Source organism: Ascidiella aspersa, chromosome 1 (assembly GCF_963924565.1).
Source record: "Ascidiella aspersa chromosome 1, kaAscAspe10.2, whole genome shotgun sequence".
NCBI lineage: Eukaryota > Metazoa > Chordata > Ascidiacea > Phlebobranchia > Ascidiidae > Ascidiella > Ascidiella aspersa.
The window spans coordinates 40,027,796-40,049,657 of record NC_139447.1 but is presented as its reverse complement, the minus strand read 5'-3'; the positions used below and the strand labels follow the sequence as shown (position 1 = coordinate 40,049,657).

The following is a 21,862-nucleotide window of genomic DNA, read 5'->3' as shown; positions in this document are numbered from 1 at the left end:
GTAAGGCAAGTAAGTAAAGGTAACACAACTCATTGCTTTCATAACCCAAACATTTTGATTTAAAAGTAACATACACATGTGTTTAAATTAGGGTTTTCAGAAGTCTTAGTTGCTGACGATAATGGCTTTGTATCATGGAACAACGAAACAGCTTTGATACCCGATAAATGCCCACTAGGGTTCAACTGTGAGCAACGCGTTGCAGGTCGTGAGTTCGAATCTCATCGCAGACAAATTTTTCCAGCAGCCCTTGCTTCAAACATATTCTTTTAAGGCTAACATGGCGACTTGATGTTCTAAATATATAGACGTTAATTTCCCAACAAGGTCGCTGCTTATTTACATGATTTGTACAAAATATTGTTTCGGAACACGATCGTCGTTATTTTAGTACTAGTAAGTAGGGTGATTATTTTTGACAAAAAAAAAATCAAAATTTTTTTCTAAATTATTTTGAGTCAACAATTGTCGTAAAAAAAATCTAAACTTTAGGTCAAAATTATCAACTTTCAGGTTAAAATTTCTAATTTTTTAGGTCAAAAAATAATCGCCTCTACTAATATATTAGTGACCCCTACACAAACCCCGCCTTCACCCACCGTAGGTGCATTGCTGAGCGATGACGTGGCCCAAAAAGAAGCCGAACGCGAAGCCGAAGAGAAGTGAGGCGAGGACCACACAAAACTTCTGCCACTTGCTCATAACGATTCCTGTGAGTGGATATATCGGTAAAGTAGGTGAATATATAATATCATTGCTACAAGGCACTAGACGTTCCAATAGGTGGGCTAAGGTTTATTGGCGGCGGAAAATTATAACTAATGTCTATCTAAAAGCAACTATAGAGATTCCTTCTAATCATTTTTTTACCTTCAGAAAGTGTCTACAGATGCAAGAAAAAGTTAAAGACTCATTGTAATGTCTCACTTCACGAAAATAAGAACTAATGATGTCATTTCTAGCGTTAAGGTTTTAAATATATTTCTGTTTAAAGATAATGTCAATTGAAAGTTATGATCACATATAGAAATAGATTTTAGCACTAAAGTTAAAGATTTTTCATAAAGTTTTAATCATCCTTATGTGTTAATATACAGTAAACGCTTCATATATAGAAATAGATTAGTAAGAACCACCAAATTTACCCCTTCTTCCATAAGGTTGCCTGACAGCGATGATGTAGCCGGTCAGCAAACCAGCAGCAAGTGAGACTGCGAATATCCCAAGTACAATTGCTACAACCGCCCCACTGCTGAGAACATCGGCTGATAACAAACATTTTTCACTTGTTTATCGCTAGTATTCAGTTTGAGTAAATTAAAAAAAATGTGCGATTTTAGCTTTTATTTCGAATGGACTCGTGTTTATATTTATCACTAGTGTTCAATTGAAGTTAATTTCAATTCTGGGAAGGTTATCCTAGAAAAATCTGGGGACAACAAAATTTTGCAATTATAACGTTTTTGATTCATTAAGTTCAAACTGATTTATCGCAATTATTATTCAAATAAAACACTTCTTAATTCTCTTTATTCACTTATATAAGTCTTACTGATCGCAATAATTGAAAATTGAGTCCAAAACAACAAAAGTTACATTTCCACATTTTTTAATAGAAGAACTATTACAGTATTTCATGATTAAGCTGGACTCAATTGTGTAAGAGTATAGTAACCTCCGTAAAAATGTAATATTTTACGTTTTCGTACAAGTTTTGCCTACGTGAAATTTGTTTCTATTCAGCGTTCATAGTTAGTCATACAATCAGTCAGCAAGGCTATTTGTTTAGTTATTGGTTTCCGCAACAGAATCTTGCCCTCGAACAGAACTCATAATGCCGACGATAAAAGTTGTAAAATATTTACCATTTTTTGTGTCTTATGGAAATGAGCTAAATAAAGATTGTGTTTAAATCTGATTCCACATTTGAATAAAAACAACACAACCATAATATTCAATAAAATCAATATCTCCTTGTTTATAAACGTTTCGGCAAACGCTTTATGCCACCATAAAAATCCAAGTTAAGATAAATAATAAGGGACAAAAACTGTTTAGTAGTGTGTAATATGTGTTTATTGTTCATCCACTACTAGCACATTGTTAAAGATTTCTTGTTATAGCTTATTGTAAGAGGTTCGGAACATTTCTAAATTTATTTTCGTAGCTTGAGAAGCTAACCACTTAGAACAACAATCAGTCATCAAGTTCTAACACTTTTAATGCAAATATATCTCATCACCATTTTATATTAATCTATAGTTTAAATATAAGCTTAGTAAGTGTTTCCACAAAAGAGTCTTGCCAACAGAACACATAATGCAGACGATAAAGTTTCTAAAATTAAAAGGTAAAGATTTTAGAAAAGGTCACTCCACTTCACATTCTACAACTGAACTTTATGAAAATTTATTATTAAATAAAGATAATCATAATCACACCTGCATTATCCTGTTGGATCTTGCTAAGGCCTTTGACACCGTAGACCATAAAATTTTACTACAAAAACTTAATCATTACGGTGTCAGAGGACTACCCCTTTTGTTAATTAAAAATTTCCTAACTGGTCGAAAACATATTACAAAAAATGGGACAACAAAATCTAATCCACAGGTGCCTCTATACGGAGTTCCACAAGGTTGCATTTTGGCTCCACTACTTTTCCAAATTTATATTAATGATTTACCATCTAACACAAACCTAAATTGCAGCTTGTATGCTGATGATACTGTTCTTTTTGCTTCCCATTCCGATAAAAAACAACTGGAAAATATAATACAATCTGAATTAACTGAAATTGATCATTGGTTTCGAGCTAACAAATTATCCATAAATTACTCAAAAACCCATTTCCTTTTAGTTGAAGGTAAGAACCAAACTGGTCAAGTCAAAATTAAAATTGGGGACTACAAAATAAAACAAATTAATTCAGCAAAATACTTGGGACTTATTATAGATGACAAACTTTCATGGTTACCACACATAAAAATGATAGAGCAAAAAATATCTAGGGCAATAGGTCTAATAGCAAAAATGAGATTCTACTTAGACAATCATGCACTACATCTACTATACTATAGTTTAATTCACACCCACCTTCAATATTGCATAGTTGCTTGGGGAAGGGCAAATCCAACAAAATTAAATCATATTAGGGTCCTACAAAATAGGGCTATCCAAATCCTAAGCAGTACCCCTCCAAAAACTAGGCTACTTCCCCTATACCATAAACATTCCATTTTAAATTTGAATGATATATTTAAGCTTGAAATTCTTAAATTGATACACAAATTTAAAAGCAATGAATTACCTGAAACCTTTCTAAACCTTATGGCACCAATACAAAACATACACTCCTATGAAACAAGACTGCGGGTAAATCAAAATTACTTTAGGGCTGGTGTGCAAACAAATTCTGGAAAAAAAACATTAGCTTTTTTGGGTTCCAAACAATGGGAAAATATAAGATTAGATGTTAAAACGCTGCCATATACTCAATTTGTTAAAAAAATCAAGGAACAATTCATTTAAGCCTACCTAGTTTAAAAAGGTAAACAAACAATCAAAACAAGCTCTAAGCACGAAAGAATAATCATAATTAAACAGATAAGAAAGATAAGAATAAAACAGCTGCTGCTGAAAACGTGCGTGTGAAATCATGCGTAACAACCGAACCGTGACGTATTTTGACAAAAATATAAAAATATTTACACAATAAGAAAAGCGCCAGCCTTATCGCGAAATAGATGTGTCTGCAATTTAAAATTATGCTCTTTTTGTTGCTTCTAATTGTTTCAATTCTTTGTTCGTTTTATATACTTTCATTATCCTTTTTGTGAATAATCATTTATTTTGTGGCGTATGCTACTTAACGTAAATAATGTATTACACGTATTATGTGTCTGTATTATATGTATCACAGGTATTGCATGTATTGTATGTATTTTATGTATTGTATGTATTATATGCATGGTATGTATTGTATGTATTGTATGAATTGTATGTATTGCACGTATTGTACGTATTGTATGTATTGTAGGTATTGTAGGTATTATATGTACTATATGTATCATATCTATTGCATTATATGTATTGTATGTATCGTAGGTAATAATTATGAAATGTATGCAATGAATCTAATATATGAAACGTATGCAATGTACGTAAGGTATATGTCTTATGTATTGTATTGTAAGTAATACAAGTAATGTCAATTATGTAATTTGAATTTAGCATTCCAATTTTATCGTTTTTTCGAACTGAATCTAAACCAGGAGACAGCTGACTCGATGAACCTTACGGTCTTTCGCTGTCTCCTGGGAACGTCAAATATTTCAAAACATTGTGATTTCGGCGATTCTCGTTTTTTGTTTTTGTTTTTTGACGTTCCAAATAAAATATTATCCTTATCCTTACTGTAGATGCATGTTTTTTTTTTCAAAAAATGTCTGAACTGCTTGTATTAGGATTGAAATAAAACCACTTGCTTGAGATTGATGTAGTATAAATACATAATGGAAATAAAACTCAGACAACCTACAGTAGGTGCCCCTTTTTGCTACAACAGCCATGCTACCAACTGCATTACTAAGAGACTATAAGCATAAAAAAGAAACGTAAGTGGCTGATGTCACAAACGTTATGCCTCTTAAAAAATTTCTTGCTTGAGGAATAGAAAAGTAAACTTCTATGTTTTCACTACTAACTTAAGGAATCATGATGGAACAAAATATTAGTAAAATATCAAAGGATGCACATTGTAAAAATGTGGAATTACGCGCTTGGCTAGCATTTAGTGACTGTGTGCTAACTTTTCAAGAAAATGCAAATTGCATTATTTTCGACTCGGTGTTGATGATCTGCTTAGCTTAGCATATAGATGGGTTATGTATGTCCCCAATGTCCCTCAAAGTGCATTTTCCAAACACCTAGATGAATTTTTTTCCAGAAAAACTTGGTTCAGCTAGTGACGAAAAAAAAATTTTAAGCAATAAAAACCCTGTCATCAAGGATTTTAAAAGGGGGGAAACAGTTCAAAATTCTATCATTAAAGTTCTATGGTAATGACTTGAGTTATGTGTATAAAAAAGTTTTGTGTCAGATGTTTTAAAGGGCAATTTATTACAGCTGTCCGTTGTTTTCAATGCGTTTTTTCGGAAAATTTAAATTTGACCATATTTTAAAAATGTGATGTGCTAGAGAAAAACTAAAGGTATATTTGAATTAAGTGTGGCAAATACATCTAAGATGAAATAATCACACTTTCAGTTAAAAAAAAAGTGAAAATTTGTTGACCAGTGTTAGCGATTAGACGCTGTGTTGGTATGGACACCCGTCTGCGAGTAATAACGCTTAATAAAGGCTACTGTTGACACCTAAGTTTTAAATTTTCATTGATAATGTAGCATCTTGTTCCATATCACCGGGTTCCGGTTATTCAATTGAAACCGTCTGGCCGGTGTGACGTCAACCTACGCCTTCCATTGTATATTATTTACACTTTCAGCATATTGGCTGCTGGTGCTTTGTTAATAGCCAGAACTTCCTTTCTGCATGTTGTGCCTAAAAGTCAAAACGTAATGCAACGAAAACTAATTATCGCCAGCTGGAATATGTTATTTAAGTGATTTTCATTTTAAGCCGAAATCAGCAATTTCATTCATGATTTGCATCACATTCAAGTAGTGCGGCATTGTTGGCTGCCTTAATTTTGTCCAGAACAAACCTTTTGTGGATGTTTTATGTCTTTCCAATGTAGATAATATGTCAATATAACACAATTTGTATGAAAATGGTTGTTTTAAAATTGCTTTTGTAAACAAAACATGTGAATATTTTACAAATTTGTTTAAACTGTGAAATGTCTGAAGAACAAACAAGAAACATCCATTTTGAGGTATGTATGATTTCTGTTATTTCTAATTTCAAGTGTTTTTTAATAAGTAAAATGTTTCTTATAGACATTGGTCAAACCTTAATCAAGTTATTTGTTGGTACTTACTCATTTCTTGTGACAAAATGATAGTTTTTCTTCTGGGTCATAATATATGATTAAAGTTCAACTGTAAAATTTAGTACAAAATTTTTGATAGATTTCTTATTGCGACAATGCAAACAAAACAATGATATATACATCGATTGTTTTTCACTATTTCACAAGATGTGCTTAGCTCTTTTTTTTAATTTCAATTTATGTTTCAGCATGAATCTGCTGGACAATCAAGAGCAGGGACTTCTAACCAAGGTAATTTCTATTTATTGTTCAAGTGTAGTTGCTTAAGTTGATTTAATCAGCTATTTAAACTCTTGTACTTCTGTTTAGGATCGAGCTCTGATGAAGATATTTCCTCTTGTGGCTCCGCTGATAATCCCTCCACCAGTCAACATCCGGATGCAAGGAGCAAGAAAAAGGGGGGTTCCCCACCAAGCAATCGGCCAAGAACAAGTTCCAAGAAACTAGCAAAGGCTGCCAGAGCAAAAAAGGAAAACAGTGCGAAAAAAGGTAATTTGTTAATAAATAGCTTCCCAACAAGTGCAATCATTTTTACTTTACCTAGGTGGGTCAAATCAGTGTTTTATTTAAAATTTTGTACTGTTGTTTAGGATCGAGCTCTGATGAAGATATATTATTTTTTGTTGATTTTTTTTAATCACTAATATGACAATTTCAAAAAAGGAACTTCAAAGCACATTGTTTGGTGGAAAAAAGGCAGTACTGGGCATATGGTTATAAAGAATAATTTTGTGGTAACTATCTTTACTTAAAAATGGCAACTTTAAAACGCGCACAACAGGCACATTTAGACAACCTTTTAAGAAAATCTGCTTCAGTTAAAAAAATGCTGTTGTTACATGAATATGAGACATTAGCGCAGACGGAGAACAATGACGAACATTAGCTGCACCTAACTCGACCTTTTAAGCGAGAAATAAAGAAAGAAGGCTGGACTTAGCGTTTGTGCTAATCAGCCATTCTGAGCGAATAATTAACGCAAAATGCTGGTTTCACATTAATTTTAAGATCACAGGACATTGTTTTTTAAACCAATTAAACTTACATTTTAGTAGGCTTGGTTTATAGTACTGTACCAGTGTTTTAAACAAGTCATTTTGAAGGACTTTTGGTTTGATATAAAAATAAAACTAAACTAGACGGGGGTGCGGTTGTTGTATATTTTGTCAGGGGATATAGTTTCAGGGCTTAGTGTTTATTTTCAATTTTTACTTTATTTTAATTTTTTTTTTTAATATTTTGTATTGTGTACTTTATATTATATATTTTGTTTTTCACTTTCCTTAACTTGTTTCTGCAAGCAAAAACAGATATGGGCCGAAAACTTCCCCACTTAAAATATGCCTTTGATGCGAAAGTGGTTCAAATATGGCGTAGAATTTGGGGAATGATCGAAACATATATTTGATAAATAGAATTTACTTAGATAATGCGTATGGCTATTTTACTAAATTTTGACCAGCTTACGTGTTTGAAAATCAAATATTATCATTCTCTTAAAGACTAAAAATGGTTTAACGCCTATGGTTTGCTATACTTTTGCAAACTTTCACTAGGTAATTTTTTACCATAGCTTGGTCCGAGCAATCACTGTTAAAACAGGCTTTAAATCTGTCGTTTCAAACAATATGAAAAACACTACACCGAAAAGCCATCGCAGACTCGCCGAATCTGTCGATCTATGATGCAAGCAGAGCAAGCCAGAAAAACAACTGGCCTGCAGTGAGGTTCGAACTCACGACCTCCGGTCAAGTCGGGACCGTCGCTCTACCAACTGAGCTATGCAGGCTCAGAGAGGAGCGAGTCGAGAAACAACCATGCGCCAATACTTGCACATTTTGTTAGTACAAGCAACTTCACACTGGGGGATCATCAGTCCGTATCAATCAAGTTGCCAGTACTAACAAAATGTGCAAGTATTGGCGCATGGTTGTTTCTCGACTCGCTCCTCTCTGAGCCTGCATAGCTCAGTTGGTAGAGCGACGGTCCCGGCTTGACCGGAGGTCGTGAGTTCGAACCTCACTGCAGGCCAGTTGTTTTTTTGGCTTGCTCTGCTTGCATCATAGATCGACAGATTCGGCAAGTCTGCGATGGCTTTTCGGTGTACTATTGATACGGAAGCCGTAATCGTTGGTCATAAAGCAACTTCCGAGGGGCTAGATCACAGATGTTATTAAACACATGTTTGTGTGTGTCTTTCATCAATATGAAAAACACTATTACGTGCCTAATACGCAAACTATTAAATCGAAAGTTTTGCTAGATAAGTTTAGGCCTGATGTTGGTCTGCTGGTTGGAGCAAGATGCACAACAGGTGCTAACAGAGAGGCGTAGACTGCCTTAAGATTTCGCATTTAAACTTGCGGTGGTAAATACATCCTATTGACACTTAATTATTAGGCGAAGCTTATCGCGAAGTAATTGGTCACCCCAAAAAATGCTGACGCCGCATTTAAAGCAAGCATTATAAATGTGTCGCCGATATTCTGCCTTGAACATCCCTACTCGAAATGCTTCCCTCCGTTAATTGTACGGTGGGTGAAACTTTATTCACGGCCTTACCTCTTTGTGTATTACCGCGACAATACGATTTGGAGAATATTGGAAACATCGTATTTGGAGAATATTTGCTATTTGCACCTGTTCTATATGTTACTCCAATCCAACATATCTACACACAATTATAAGTTGTGTATAATAATATAATAACTTATGGCTTTGAAGCGAAGGGGGTTCAAATATGTCGTAGATTTTGGCAAATGATCGAAACATACATTTGATCAATAAAAATTTACGTAGATAATGCTTACGGCCATGTTATTTAATTTTGGTCAGCTAGCATGTTTAAAAAGTCAATATTTTCATTCTCTCTAAATGATTTAACGTCTATGGTTTGCTATACTTTTTCCAACTTTTACTGTGTAAATTTTTACCATGCCTTGGTCTGAGCAATCACTGTTCAAACAGAGTTTAAATCTGTAGTTTTGAGCAATATGCAAACACGTTTATGTGCCTAATAAGCCAAGTTTTATATTGAAAGTTTTGCCAATTTAAATCCAATAAACGCAAGATTTATTTATTTATGACGCCATGTTATGACGTAGCTTTGTAACGTCGTCGTTAAGAATGCGTTAAACTTAAGCTTTTTGTTGTTGCGGCCCTTGTATAATTATATTTGCTTAGACCTGGTGTTGATATGTTTGAATGGTGCAACAATTACAACATGTGCTAACAGAGATGTGTACACTGCCTGTAGGATTCGCATTTAAATTTGCGGTGGTAAAATATTTTGTGTTGTAAGTGTTGTAGAATAGGTTTTTTTACTTAGAGAGGCCTCTTTATGAAAGGCAAGTCGCATGTGCATAGTTTTGCTAGGCAAGCCACTTCCAACACAGATGTTGCACGCGCGGGACAATAGGGCGCAGCAGGGATGCCAGTAGCCGCCTCGTCGCGACGCGAGCTGGACAAAGCAAGCGAATATGAACGAATTCTGTATGAAAGTTTTTCTGCTGCTAGATGGCTGTCGTTAGCTACAAAGTGCTAAAACGCAATATTTCAGGTTTTTACCCCCCAAGCAAAGGCCCCTGGGAGTGCAGCCTCATAAACTTTTATAAAGCACCTACATACCACTCTACGCCATGTCTGAAAATTTAAAGGTTCTACGATGTCTACTTTTTCTATAAAGCTTCGGACAAAACTCGGTCTGAAACAAACCATAGGAAACCAAAAAAGAACTAGACGGGGGTGCGGTTGTTGTATATTTTGTCAGGGGATATATTTTCAGGGCTTAGTGTTTATTTTCAATTTTTACTTTATTTTAATTTTTTTTTTTTTTAATTTTTTTTTTAATATTTTGTATTGTGTACTTTATATTATATATTTTGTTTTTTCCTTAACTTGTTTCTGCAAGCAAAAACAGATATGGGCCGAAAACTTCCCCACTTAAAATATGCCTTTGATGCGAAAGGGGTTCAAATATGGCGTAGAATTTGGGGAATGATCGAAACATATATTTGATAAATAGAATTTACTTAGATAATGCATATGGCTATTTTATTAAATTTTGACCAGCTTACGTGTTTGAAAATCAAATATTATCATTCTCTTAAAGACTAAAAATGGTTTAACGCCTATGGTTTGCTATACTTTTGCAAACTTTCACTAGGTAATTTTTTACCATAGTGACAATACGATGAAATACGATTTGGAGAATATTGGAAACATCGTATTTGGAGAATATTTGCTATTTGCACCTGTTCTGTATGTTACTCCAATCCAACATATCTACACACAATTATGAGTTGTGTATAATAATATAATAACTTATGGCTTTGAAGCGAAGGGGGTTCAAATATGGCGTAGATTTTGGCAAATGATCGAAACATACATTTGATCAATAAAAATTTACGTAGATAATGCTTACGGCCATGTTATTACATTTTGGTCAGCTAGCATGTTTAAAAAGTCAATATTTTCATTCTCTCTAAATGATTTAACGTCTATGGTTAAAAAAACTCGGTCTGAAACAAACCATAGGAAACCATAGGAAACCAAAAAAGAATAGCGGCAAAAACAAGATATGTCCCGAAAATAAATTTTCGGCCCATATAATAACGGCAAAAACAAGATATGTCCCGAAAATAAATTTTCGGCCCATATAAAAATGAGTAAACTTGATTAAGTAAGAATAATTATTTAATCGAAAAATAGCCAAAACCAGAAAAATTAAGATAAAAAGCTGAATTTTATAATAAAACTCTTTATAAAAATTTTAGTTTTAAGCAAATTCATGTTCAATTTGAAAACAGTGAGTGCACTAAATTATTGACTGAAGTCATTACTACTCTGGACTGTACATATGCAAATCAATGCTTTTCTAAAACCGTCAAAGAAATTTGTACGTCCCCAGTTATATTTAGCAAGAAGACCTGTACCACATAATGCCCAAATGCGTGTTTCACTTTCTCCTCATGGAAGTTTTCAATTTTCGCTAATAAAGTTTAAGATTGAATGGAGTTATTAGGAACAAAACAAAAGTTCAAACGAATTCTGTTTTCCAGCCAGATTTCAGCAGCCTTACTAGATATTTGTCTCTTTCACAAGGAAAGTTAGAACTGCTTGTTTCAGAATTAAAATAAACAAATTGCTTGAAAATGATGACATTACTGAAATATAACTTAGCACACCACATTATATTAGTTGTTGTTGCTTTGCAGATCCACGAAATCAAAATGTGGACTCCAGGCAAACCACAATGCAAGCAAAGGGTATTTGTCATTCCTGGTCAGCTTACTTAAATGTATTGTGTGATATTGATAACAATTATAAAAAAACCTTTGTTTAGATTTGATGATAAATGTAATCTCTTCAAATTAAAGTATTATCCATAATAATACCATCAAACAATGTAGTCGTGCAGTATTTGTAAAATCTTATACATAAATTGTTTGTCTATCTGTCTATTTAATGAGATGCTTTTTAGTCTGGAAAATAATGAAGATTTCATCTTTTGGAAAATAAGTGTTACCATTAGTATTTATTCAAACTTTCAATAGGATTCATCGTTTTTGAAAATAAGTTGTACTCAATTACAGACAATGCCCAGCAGGCTGCGAGGGATATTATCAACACCTACAACAACCCTACTGATACAACGAGTAAGTAGTTTGGTAAAGTGCTAAGCTTTTTATTTCATAAAAACTGAAATATCAATACTCCACAATAAATGTTACATAAAAAATCATTAAATTGTTTTAACAAACCACAAAATACAAAAGGCGACCAAATATTATCTTGCTTTTGATCGGCTTGCGCTTTAATGAAATGTGTAAAAATGCGTGGACTTTAAGGTTATTACTTTAACACCAACTGTAAGAACACAGTGTATGATTGTGGTGAAGCATATATAGCAAGGTCTATTCACAGTAACCACATTTTGTACAAATATTCATTTTTACCATTATATATGTATTATTTCAACGTGTTGCTTTTATATTGTTTTAATGCTTTATAAAACTGGCAACAATGTGATTTTAGCTTGGGTTTCTTACTGAAGTACTCTTTGTCACAACTTCCATTATTTTGCAATTAATGTGTTTTATTCACATATGTTTCTACCATTTGAATATTTTAGTGGAAGGCAGCAAAGTAAAAGATTCAATTTTTGGAAATCAAAATTTCACTAAAATTGAACATTGCCATCATTACTCAGCAAATAACAACAACTGTTAGCGTTTGGTATTTCTTTAAACTTTAAAATAATAAAAAAATGGTTACTATAGAAACAGAAAAAAGATTGAAAAATTAATGATAAACATTTTGAAATTAAGTTAAAGCCAAATCTTTTTGAATAAATAACAAATCCCGGTCCAAGTCATCAGTTGCCCTAGTCAAGTCACTGACATAAAAATAAAATGTTAAAGTAATAAAATCAAAAAGAATGAGCAAAAGATGTAGGGGCACGATGTGATTAGCTAGATGAAGAAGTGCTACATAAATCTATTCTTTTCCACATATTCAACACAAACACTGCCCCATTCATTCCTATTTTCATCAGACTTTCCTAACATGTTGCAATTTGTGAGACTAATCTTCCTATACCACCAGTATGCCTAAGCCTACACAAGAAAGATGACAATTTGTGAAGAAAAAACAGTTCTCCATGCACAAGCTATTCACATATATAGGCCTTTCATTTTAAGTCCAGTGTTGAACAGTGACCCGACTATCCCAGTAACAAATAAAGCAGGGATACTTGGTGTAGCCGCCTTTATGTCCTAAGAGAAAGTTGACCATTTTCAAATCTATGCATATCTTCCAGTTATGCTCACTGTAAGAAATTCTTCAGGAGCATCTTTACACTTTGGTAGAATGGTAGTGCTCCTTTAAAACGATTAAGTGGCCAATTCGAACACAGGCAAACTTATTTCCGTTGTAAACTAGCACACATTTCAAATTTATTTGAGGAGCTGTCAATGAATAAACCTTCATTCTTCTGGTTTATATTCAAGTAGACCCATAGATAAACGAAGTCCTTCAATGTTATTACAGTACAAATAAAATCTTCTTAGGATAAAAACTGCATTAACATTTCTCCTCTGACCCGGTATCGTATGGCTCACGTATGTTACTGCTTTATGGGAGAGAGAGAGTATTCTAAGTCCTGTTTTACCTCCCAAGCAAGACATTTGTACCAGACATCTCAACATTAAGGCAAAATTAAATAGCTGCTTCACATGGCTTCAGCTTTTATTAACTCATGTTACTCACTAGCATACATTTTTCATGGTATATAGGAAAAAGCAATATATCAAAAACTAGAGCCAACTCAGCAAAAGTAATGGCATTTTCGGACTCAAAGCCCCTGATATACGACTAAATTGATCTGATATACCATGCCTTTTAAAAGTTTTTTTGTTGGCCTGTGTTATGAGCAATAGCTTAACTAAAAAATAACAAAACTGCAATATAAAGAAAGCAAGTTGTTTTTGATGCGAAAATTGAAATACTTAACACAAATTTATTAATAAATCTTTAATGAAAAATTTTTAACTTTAACCAAAGCTATTTGGCATTCAAGTCAAGTGATTGTCAAGTCATTCCAACATTATAAATCAATCGACTGATAATAACCCACATGTGTCATTTTAATGTTGTGGTCACCATCCAGGTGTATGCAGAAAGCAAAAGCCAACAGCCCTCTGATAGCAAGCATTTTTGGCTTAAATTGTCCAATATTTGTGAACCTTTAAAGTGCTTTAGTTGGATTGGCAATAATGATAAAGGATACATGATGCATTGGGCACATTACAGAGACTTGCATGATTTTCTATCTAATATCTGTCAACAAAATGCCTGTACTGTGAATCTATTCTACACAAGAATAACATTTTCTTTGTATTTAGATACAAATGAAGCAAAACCAGATGCAAATGTTCGTCAAAGTTTGGCCGACCAACCAGGACCTTCTTTATTGACTAGAGCTTTGCAATTTATTCCAGACAAAAGTAAGTTATGTGTATTTTACAATAAATTTTCCAATCATATGTTGTTATGCTCTAATATAATTGTAAAATGTATATTCATTTATAGTTTGGCGAGCAAAACAAAAAAAGAAATTGCGCAAACATGTGAAATCAATATCAGGAATAAGAAATATGCCGATAAAACTTGATCGTGACCAGCCAATTCAGCTGGTGCCTGTTGCATTAACTAAAAATGAACCAAAATCTATCGAACAACTAAATAAAGAAGGACATTACAGCAAACGAGAAGATTTCCAGCAACTTTTAACACTTGAGTCAGAAAGCCTTGGCATCAGTGAAGCGATAGAGCAGGCTTTTAAACAAGCAGAGTCAGATGCAAGACAACATGCCTCTGAAGAAGCCAGACAGGACTACATCGACCGAAACAGCAACAACATTGTGTTTATCGGACAAGCTGGTATTGGCAAGACCACTCTTACTCGCATGATTGTGGATATGGTTCTTGAGAAAAAGCTATTTTCAAAATGCAAATACATTTTCTTTGTGTTTTGTCGGGAAATCAACTTTGAAACAAAAACTACACTTCTACAAATGTGTTTCAATGGAACAGACATTACATTTCGACACAAGCAAACTACAGAAAAGTCTTTAATGGAAAAAATTGGGGACGGTGAAAATGTTGTATTTGTATGTGATGGTTTGGATGAAGCAAATACTGATGCTTTGTTCACAGATGAACCATTACCATCAGATGAAATAGCGACAGCTGATGTTCATCTAAAGAGGCTGTTTAAAGCTAAGGTTTGGAAAAAGTCCATAAAAGTTTTCACTTGTAGGCCTGGTCAATTTCACAATATGACCAAAATGATCCAAAAAACATCAGTCTTTAACCTTAGAGGTATTTCAGCTGCTTCACAAAAAAATATTTGTGAACAAATCTGTGAATCGGCAGAAAAGGTCACATTAGTAATGGCTTATTTGGAAAGAAAGAGAGACATTGCTGTTTTGTGTCACGTTCCTGCTCTTTGCATAATCATCATGTATGTCATAAACATACATTTTGCAGAAGGTGAAGGGCTGGAAATAGAATCCCTCGCATATATTTTTTTCAAAGTTCTGGAGTATTTTTGTCAAAGTGAACACATCAGGGAAAAACAAGCTCACTTAAGCAAAATTGCTCTTTTGGCATGGAATGGATTTAAAAAAGGAGATCTTGTATTTACAGCCAAGGACTTTTGTGATGTAGGCATGGATCAAAGTGATGCAGATGCCTTTCTCATGCACTATGTTGATTCCAGATATAAAGTTAGCTTAAAAATACTGGAAGGTTTGAAACAAACAAGCTTCACACATTTGTTACTGCAAGAAAACTTCTCAGCTCTTCACTTGGTGTTTTATTCCACTCTTGGTGAATTTATTAACATTCTTCCTAAATTACCTGAAAGTCGATGGGAAGTTGTATCAAGATTCATGTTCGGATATTTCAACATTGCACTGAACTCAACAGTTAGTTCATTTCTCACCGAATGCAGTTGCGAGCCCAACCATCAGATATGTGAGGCCAAAAGATCCAAATTAGTCGAGTTTGCAATTCAGTTTATGCAGCAAATTGGTTCAACTGACACAAAAAAGCTTATAACCATCAGTGGCTGGTTGAACGAGCTCAGAGATCCAGAGCTTGATAAAAAGATTGCTGAGTACTTGCCGAGTCAAATCAAGTTTCAAGGACGCATCTTACCATCTGATGTCCCCAGTCTTGTCTATCTGCTCTCAATTAAAGCTGTATCACTTGATATAAGCAGAAACAAAGGTAATTATTCCACAATATGTTTGACCCCAACACTCCACTATCTTTTATAACAGCCCAGCATTTTGCCCTAACGTTAACTTTCAAGGTTTAAATGTTTACTTTTTTCGGGTATCTTGATTTCAGTTTATGTAGAATTTATCTCTGTTTAATTTGCTTCTGGTGACAAGCATTTTTGGCCTAAATTCTTTTGTCGCGTCCCTAAAGTTAAATGATTTGGTTCCCTAAGGAATGTATCAACACTGCCATGTTTAGGTGATCAACAAAATTAACAAGTAAAACAAAAAGCTGCGGCGAAGGCGCCAAATTTATCGTGACATAAACAATTATAATAAGGTACATGCTAAACTACAAACTGGGGCCTTGGGGAGCATATGTCTGCTTTTTCTACTCTAAAACTGTTACATAGATGAGCTGTTTTTGGGCGAACTCTGGTGCAAACTTGCAGCGCCAAATTAGAAAAACGCAAAAAGGAAGTTTTTAATATACATTGCTTAAAATAATGATATTTATAATCAAATTAAATAGATTTGTTACAGAGGTTAGAGTCACACAGTCTCAAGTGCAATCAACATGGTGATTGCTTTTTAAACTCAATATAGGACTACTTGCCAAATCAAAGTAAACCTGCAAACACACAAACTTTTCTCCAAATTCAGTATTTTCTAAATTAATAAACAATCTATATGCCTAACACTAGATTTTCTCCACTAAAAAAACATGCTTTGCACTTTCGTAACTTCTTTGAGAATGGCCAAACAAAATTAATTTTGTAGTGCGTCATGTTACTGCATATTCTGCAGTTTAAAAATACATGTGATTAAGTATGTGTAAAAACAACAAGTTTTTTTTAAATCGATTTAAAAAAAAATTAACGAAAAGTAAATGTTTTCATTAAAATTTAATTTCTTTGGTTTTCTGGCTCATTCTTTGGCCGACATAGTCGCCAAGTTGCCAGCATTCTGCCATACTGGCTGTTACGTGTTCACTTACACATTAAACACCTAAATTAATTAGTTGCCATAAGCCAAATCTTAGAGTTTATATTAATATTAAGTTTTATTACGATTTGATAAATAGGGTTTTAGAATACGTATTACAGCTTTCGTTTGCCAAACATTTTCTTCAGTTACATAATACCATTTTTGATGATGCAATGTTTCATTATTGTTGTGTGGTTAAAGCAATCTGTCGATTTAATTACAAATTCCTGAGTTTTTCGTGTGTCCGTTTGCCACGTTTCTAGCCTGTCATTTAACCTTTAATCTCTCAAATCTATAAACAGGGCGGTGATAAACACGCCTTACGGTGGCCGCTAATTGGCCTCAAGGCCAAATATGACGTGTAACTTTCTCGCTTTTTATGACGTGTCTTAGCGATATTTTCGCGCACTCTTTGTACAGTCTTTTCGAGCAGTCCGCGCAGTCTTAAGCCGACAGTATATGTAATAGGCGGTGGCTGTCTGTCGCACATTAACTTTGAAACAATATGCGTTCATTAATGCTTTTTGATTACGTTTTAATTCACTTTGTAATAATATACTTTTAATTGGTATTTCAGTTGTGGTTTTGACAAGTAGCATATCTGACCAGAAACCTTCGCCAAACAACAAAACTCACACGGTTGCGTCCTGCCGGACAGCTGTTTAGGGTTAGGCGTCACCCCCAATACACAAGTCGCGTTAGGGCGTAACACTGGCCACAACTATTGTAAGCTCCCAACAAGCACCATTAGGTTTGACACAGACACACATTTACAGCAGGACTTTGAAGTTATAATGTGTTTTACTTACTTTTGTGTTAATCAGCAAAAAATGCAATAAAATGAATAACTAGGTGTTCTAGATTCTAGAATATTAGGTTTTATTATATAATCAATCAAAATGTCAAATCCTGGTATAATTTTATTTGTTTATTTCCTACTTTGCTGAGGGGTTTTCATGTTATATCTTTTTGGTCACAAAACAACAATGAATGGCAAATCCGTTTCCTAACATTTAAAGCAATAATTTTTCAAAATCACTAAAATTCAAAACAATGAAGTCGAAAACCAGATTCTGGAAATTGTAATGCATGGCCACTTAAAATATAATGATAATTTACCACATATGTAAAATTCTAATTATATTTTGTGGAGTTTGTATTACAATTCCATGTATTTTGTGGCATGCTACAAAATGAACTCTATACAAATGTTTCCATACATTTAAAAGTTTTGTGAAACATTGTTGTGTTGTAGTTGAACCTGGTCACAAACGTTGAATATTTATCGGTCGGTAATACGCAGATGTAAACATTGCGACTGCAACTATTGTGTTGCTATGATTTAACGTTACGCTGTGGTTCACCTTGAGTGACCTTTAGCATACTCAGATAGAGTCCAATATGTACGATGGGATGTTAATTTGGAAACTCCATGCATTTAAGTGAGTTATTTGTGCTGGCAAAATATGCTGGCCGCTTGCCCAATTGCATTTGATTAATACTTAGTAACAATAAGGCAAAGTTTATCACAATCATCAAGTAATTGGTCGCCAGAAAAGCAAATCTTTAAATGATATCACATTTAACGCAAGCATGATAAATGTTTTACAACAGCGATAGGCACTTGGCTATCTCCAAAGTTTTTTTATGATTTTTAACGATATTCAACTAACTTAACCATTATTATGATAATGATAATGACAACCCAAATTACACTACTACAGTTTATGAAGATTAAGTCTGTTTTACCAAGCTTCCTGCTAAATTTTGTATTTTCTTGTAAAATATTATTTTTTGTAAAGTATTGCTGTTTACCCGATATTAGTTATCATTAGGGCCATTTTTATTTTAACCTAAAAAAAAGTGTTTTTAACTTTATTTTTATCAAATTTTAACTTTATTGACTTTTGCGGGTCCTAGTTATCATTTACATGCCACCAAACACCCTTAGGTGTCTCCCATTTATAGTTTTTTAAGTTGATAACATAGATCTATGTTCGTAACATACGTTTGCAGTTTTTAAGTTTGAAATCATGTTTCAATTTTTGACACATCAGAGTTAAACTATAGGATTGTAAATATATAAACTTAATAATTTTTAATCTTATTTGTTATTTACATTAGAACCTGAATTGGAAAGTGATTCCATAAACTTGGGGATAAAACACTTTCAAGGAAAAGCATTTCCTTTTTTCATGGAATCGCTTCGACTGGAAAATACCAAGGTTGAATTGTATCCAGTGTCACTTTAATACTGTTCATGCATATTGCAGTAAATTTTAGTTATATGTTTCTTAATTTGGCTTTAGCACTGATAATTTCTATTAATACGAAGATCTAAATTACAGATTTTGACACTTGATCTTTCCAATAATGATATTGGTGATGAAGGTGCTCTAATTGTTGTTGATATTTTGCAAAATGTTGACAGTCTTAAATTATCTGGCTGTGGAATAACTACAAAGGGTGCCAAGTCCATTGCTACAAAGTTATTACATACTAAGGTTCAATGTTAAATATATATATAAATGTCTATTGTTTTTATTGAACGCTTTTTATTACTTTTAACATTATTTTTTCATTTTTGTTACCTAAAATTATTGAACAATGTTGAAATATTGCAGACATTACCTTTATTTACAGATTTCAACACTTGATCTTTCCAATAATAATATCGGCGATAAAGGTGCTTTAATTGTTGCTGATATCTTGCCAAATATTGACAATCTTAAATTATCTGGCTGTGGAATAACTACAAAGGGTGCCAAGTCCATTGCTAAGGGATTGTCAAATAAACGGGTCTGAAAAGTATTTTAGTTTTAATTTTGTTTTATACTATTCTATTTACTATGAGCATAAACACTACATAATGACATAAAAATCTAGTGTCACTGCTTTATATTGTTTCAGCTTTCTACACTTGATCTTACTGGAAACATTATCGGCAAGTCAGGAATAGACGCTTTGTCCAAGTGCAACATTGATCAGCTTGTCTTGACTTCATATGTGATCCATGAAGGCAAAATATCCAAGCATGGTGATGTCGTGATTGAAAATCATGAAACTGATCTGATGGAAAAACTGGTTGTGAACAAATCTAAGGTAACTCTACAAATATGCTTGTAAAATCTATATTATAACACAGTGTACATTGTAACACACTGCTATTGCTTATAGTCCAGGACTTTCAACTTCCAGCAATTTGCTGTGTTGGAGCCAAATCTACCAACATCTGATGTTGTGGCAATCCTCTCTCTTTGCTTGCAACATTTTGATCAAATAAATCTGAGTTCATCAAAAATACAAAGTGGTGATTTGCAAGAACTTGCTTACGCCATTGCTCTACTTCGTGAACCAGTGAGTGATCGTTGTATAAAAGAAGTTTATTGGCTGCTTTAATTTCCTCCAATTTTGTTATTTTTTTGCAAAACTGACGAAGACTTGCATGTTTTAAAATGTATGAAATATTGCATCGATGCTTTTGCATTAAAACTGGAGAGCAACAATATGACTTTTGTGAATCTATAACGATTTTCTCTTATTTTTATATACTAGATAGCAGGGGCGTATCCAGAAATCCAAAAAGGGGGGGTCCTGAAATTTCAACTTCGGGAATTCCCCGTTTTTCCGTCTGACGTTAATGACTTCATAAAATAGTGACAGTTATGACGTCATAAAACAGCGGTTGTAATGACATTATAAATAATAAAAAAATCATCAGAAACAGCCAATTAACGTCCAGCAAAAGCAAACTTTTAGACGCAAAACACACACGTGCGTCGCCGACAATCCTGCCAGGCACGTGCGTCGCCGACAATCCTGCCAGGCGCCATCTGAGAAACGCTTAGTGTGGAATCGTTAACTTCAGGAGAGATATATGTGATCGATTTTAGTATATCCATTTACGGGACTACGCTAAATTAAAAGCACGTCTTTCGCCACCTGCAATACTAAACGAAGATCGCTTTTCCCGGTGTTATTTGATTAGCGCAACATCTGCAAAATGCCACTTCAATAGTTAATCTAGTTAAGTTTTTTAACCTTTTCTTGCAAGTTTTTATTACATTGCCGAAAATGAAAATAAAAGAAATGTTAAAAAATATGTGTCCAATATTTTTGAATACGTATTCCGTTTGTCCGCGACGCACTTGGCAGCCTTCCACGGCGCAACGATAAAGAAGCGCTAATTTAGTTCAATAGACAGCATCAAAACGAAAAAAGAAAATTCGCGCGAAGCGCGAAAATTTTTCGCACTTACGTAGTTAAAATAGTCAAAAAGTATTTAAAATGGACTCGTGTATAATTTGTTAAAGAGGCAGCGGGCCCGATGAATTACAGAGACCGCTTGATTTATATTATTAATTGTCGAACACACACTTGTTGATTAGCCAACCCGAACGAATAACGAAAGGCGAAAGAGAACAACTATCAAGCGTTTACGGTCAACCAAACAAGAAACGAAAAAGGCGTTTTGCCTTTGATTTTGGTTTCGCATTAGCAAGACGTGTGACCCAATTACACTGAAAAAAAAAACACGCAGCTTCGGACGTTGAGGTAAACCCTGACAAAAACGAACAAAAAACAATAATGTCACTTCCGAAAAGGGGGGGGGGGGGTCCGAACCCCCAACCTTTCTTAACTAAACAGTAATAAATGGACTACAATGCATTTGATTGCCTACACCTTTTATGCCTCGTGGCCCCCTCGATTATATAAAATAGCTAGATTTATTATTTCATAATGTAAAAACTCTTCGATTGAACGAATGCCTAACCAATAAATGCACTTAAAATCCGAAATCAGGTGATGTCGCTTCCTGGTCAAATCGTATTCTTTGGCAGAAATAGCTTCGGCGGCATAATTCTTTCTTCTTGGATGCTTTTATCACCATGATTTTTAAGTTTTGAGGGTCATAATGACGCATTTGACATCACCACCGAGCAGTGCAGACACTGCGCACTATTATTGCCGTCTCATCTAATTTTTGGAAGCCAAACGAGACGTAACTCTCGCACCATTTGCGAACTTTCGACATTTGATAACACAAAACCTTATTTTAAGTTTTGTGTAAAAA

General features: G+C 34.0%; 1 protein-coding gene and 1 non-coding gene across 2 annotated transcripts in view; one reads left to right on the top strand and one right to left on the bottom strand.

The window, feature by feature from the left end:
• LOC146170487 (uncharacterized) overlaps nt 1–21,862 on the top strand; it is a 79,985-nt gene that overhangs the window by 39,669 nt on the left and 18,454 nt on the right. Inside the window, exons 10-15 of the mRNA XM_083388716.1 lie at nt 11,608–11,670; nt 13,918–14,019; nt 14,105–15,808; nt 18,913–19,013; nt 19,699–19,890; nt 19,966–20,145. Coding sequence (XP_083244842.1) covers nt 11,608–11,670; nt 13,918–14,019; nt 14,105–15,808; nt 18,913–19,013; nt 19,699–19,890; nt 19,966–20,145 — 2,342 coding nt within the window. The remainder of the gene's footprint in view (nt 1–11,607; nt 11,671–13,917; nt 14,020–14,104; nt 15,809–18,912; nt 19,014–19,698; nt 19,891–19,965; nt 20,146–21,862) is intronic.
• Trnav-gac (transfer RNA valine (anticodon GAC)) lies at nt 7,728–7,802 on the bottom strand. The gene has a single exon. It is a non-coding gene; the product is annotated as a tRNA-Val (tRNA).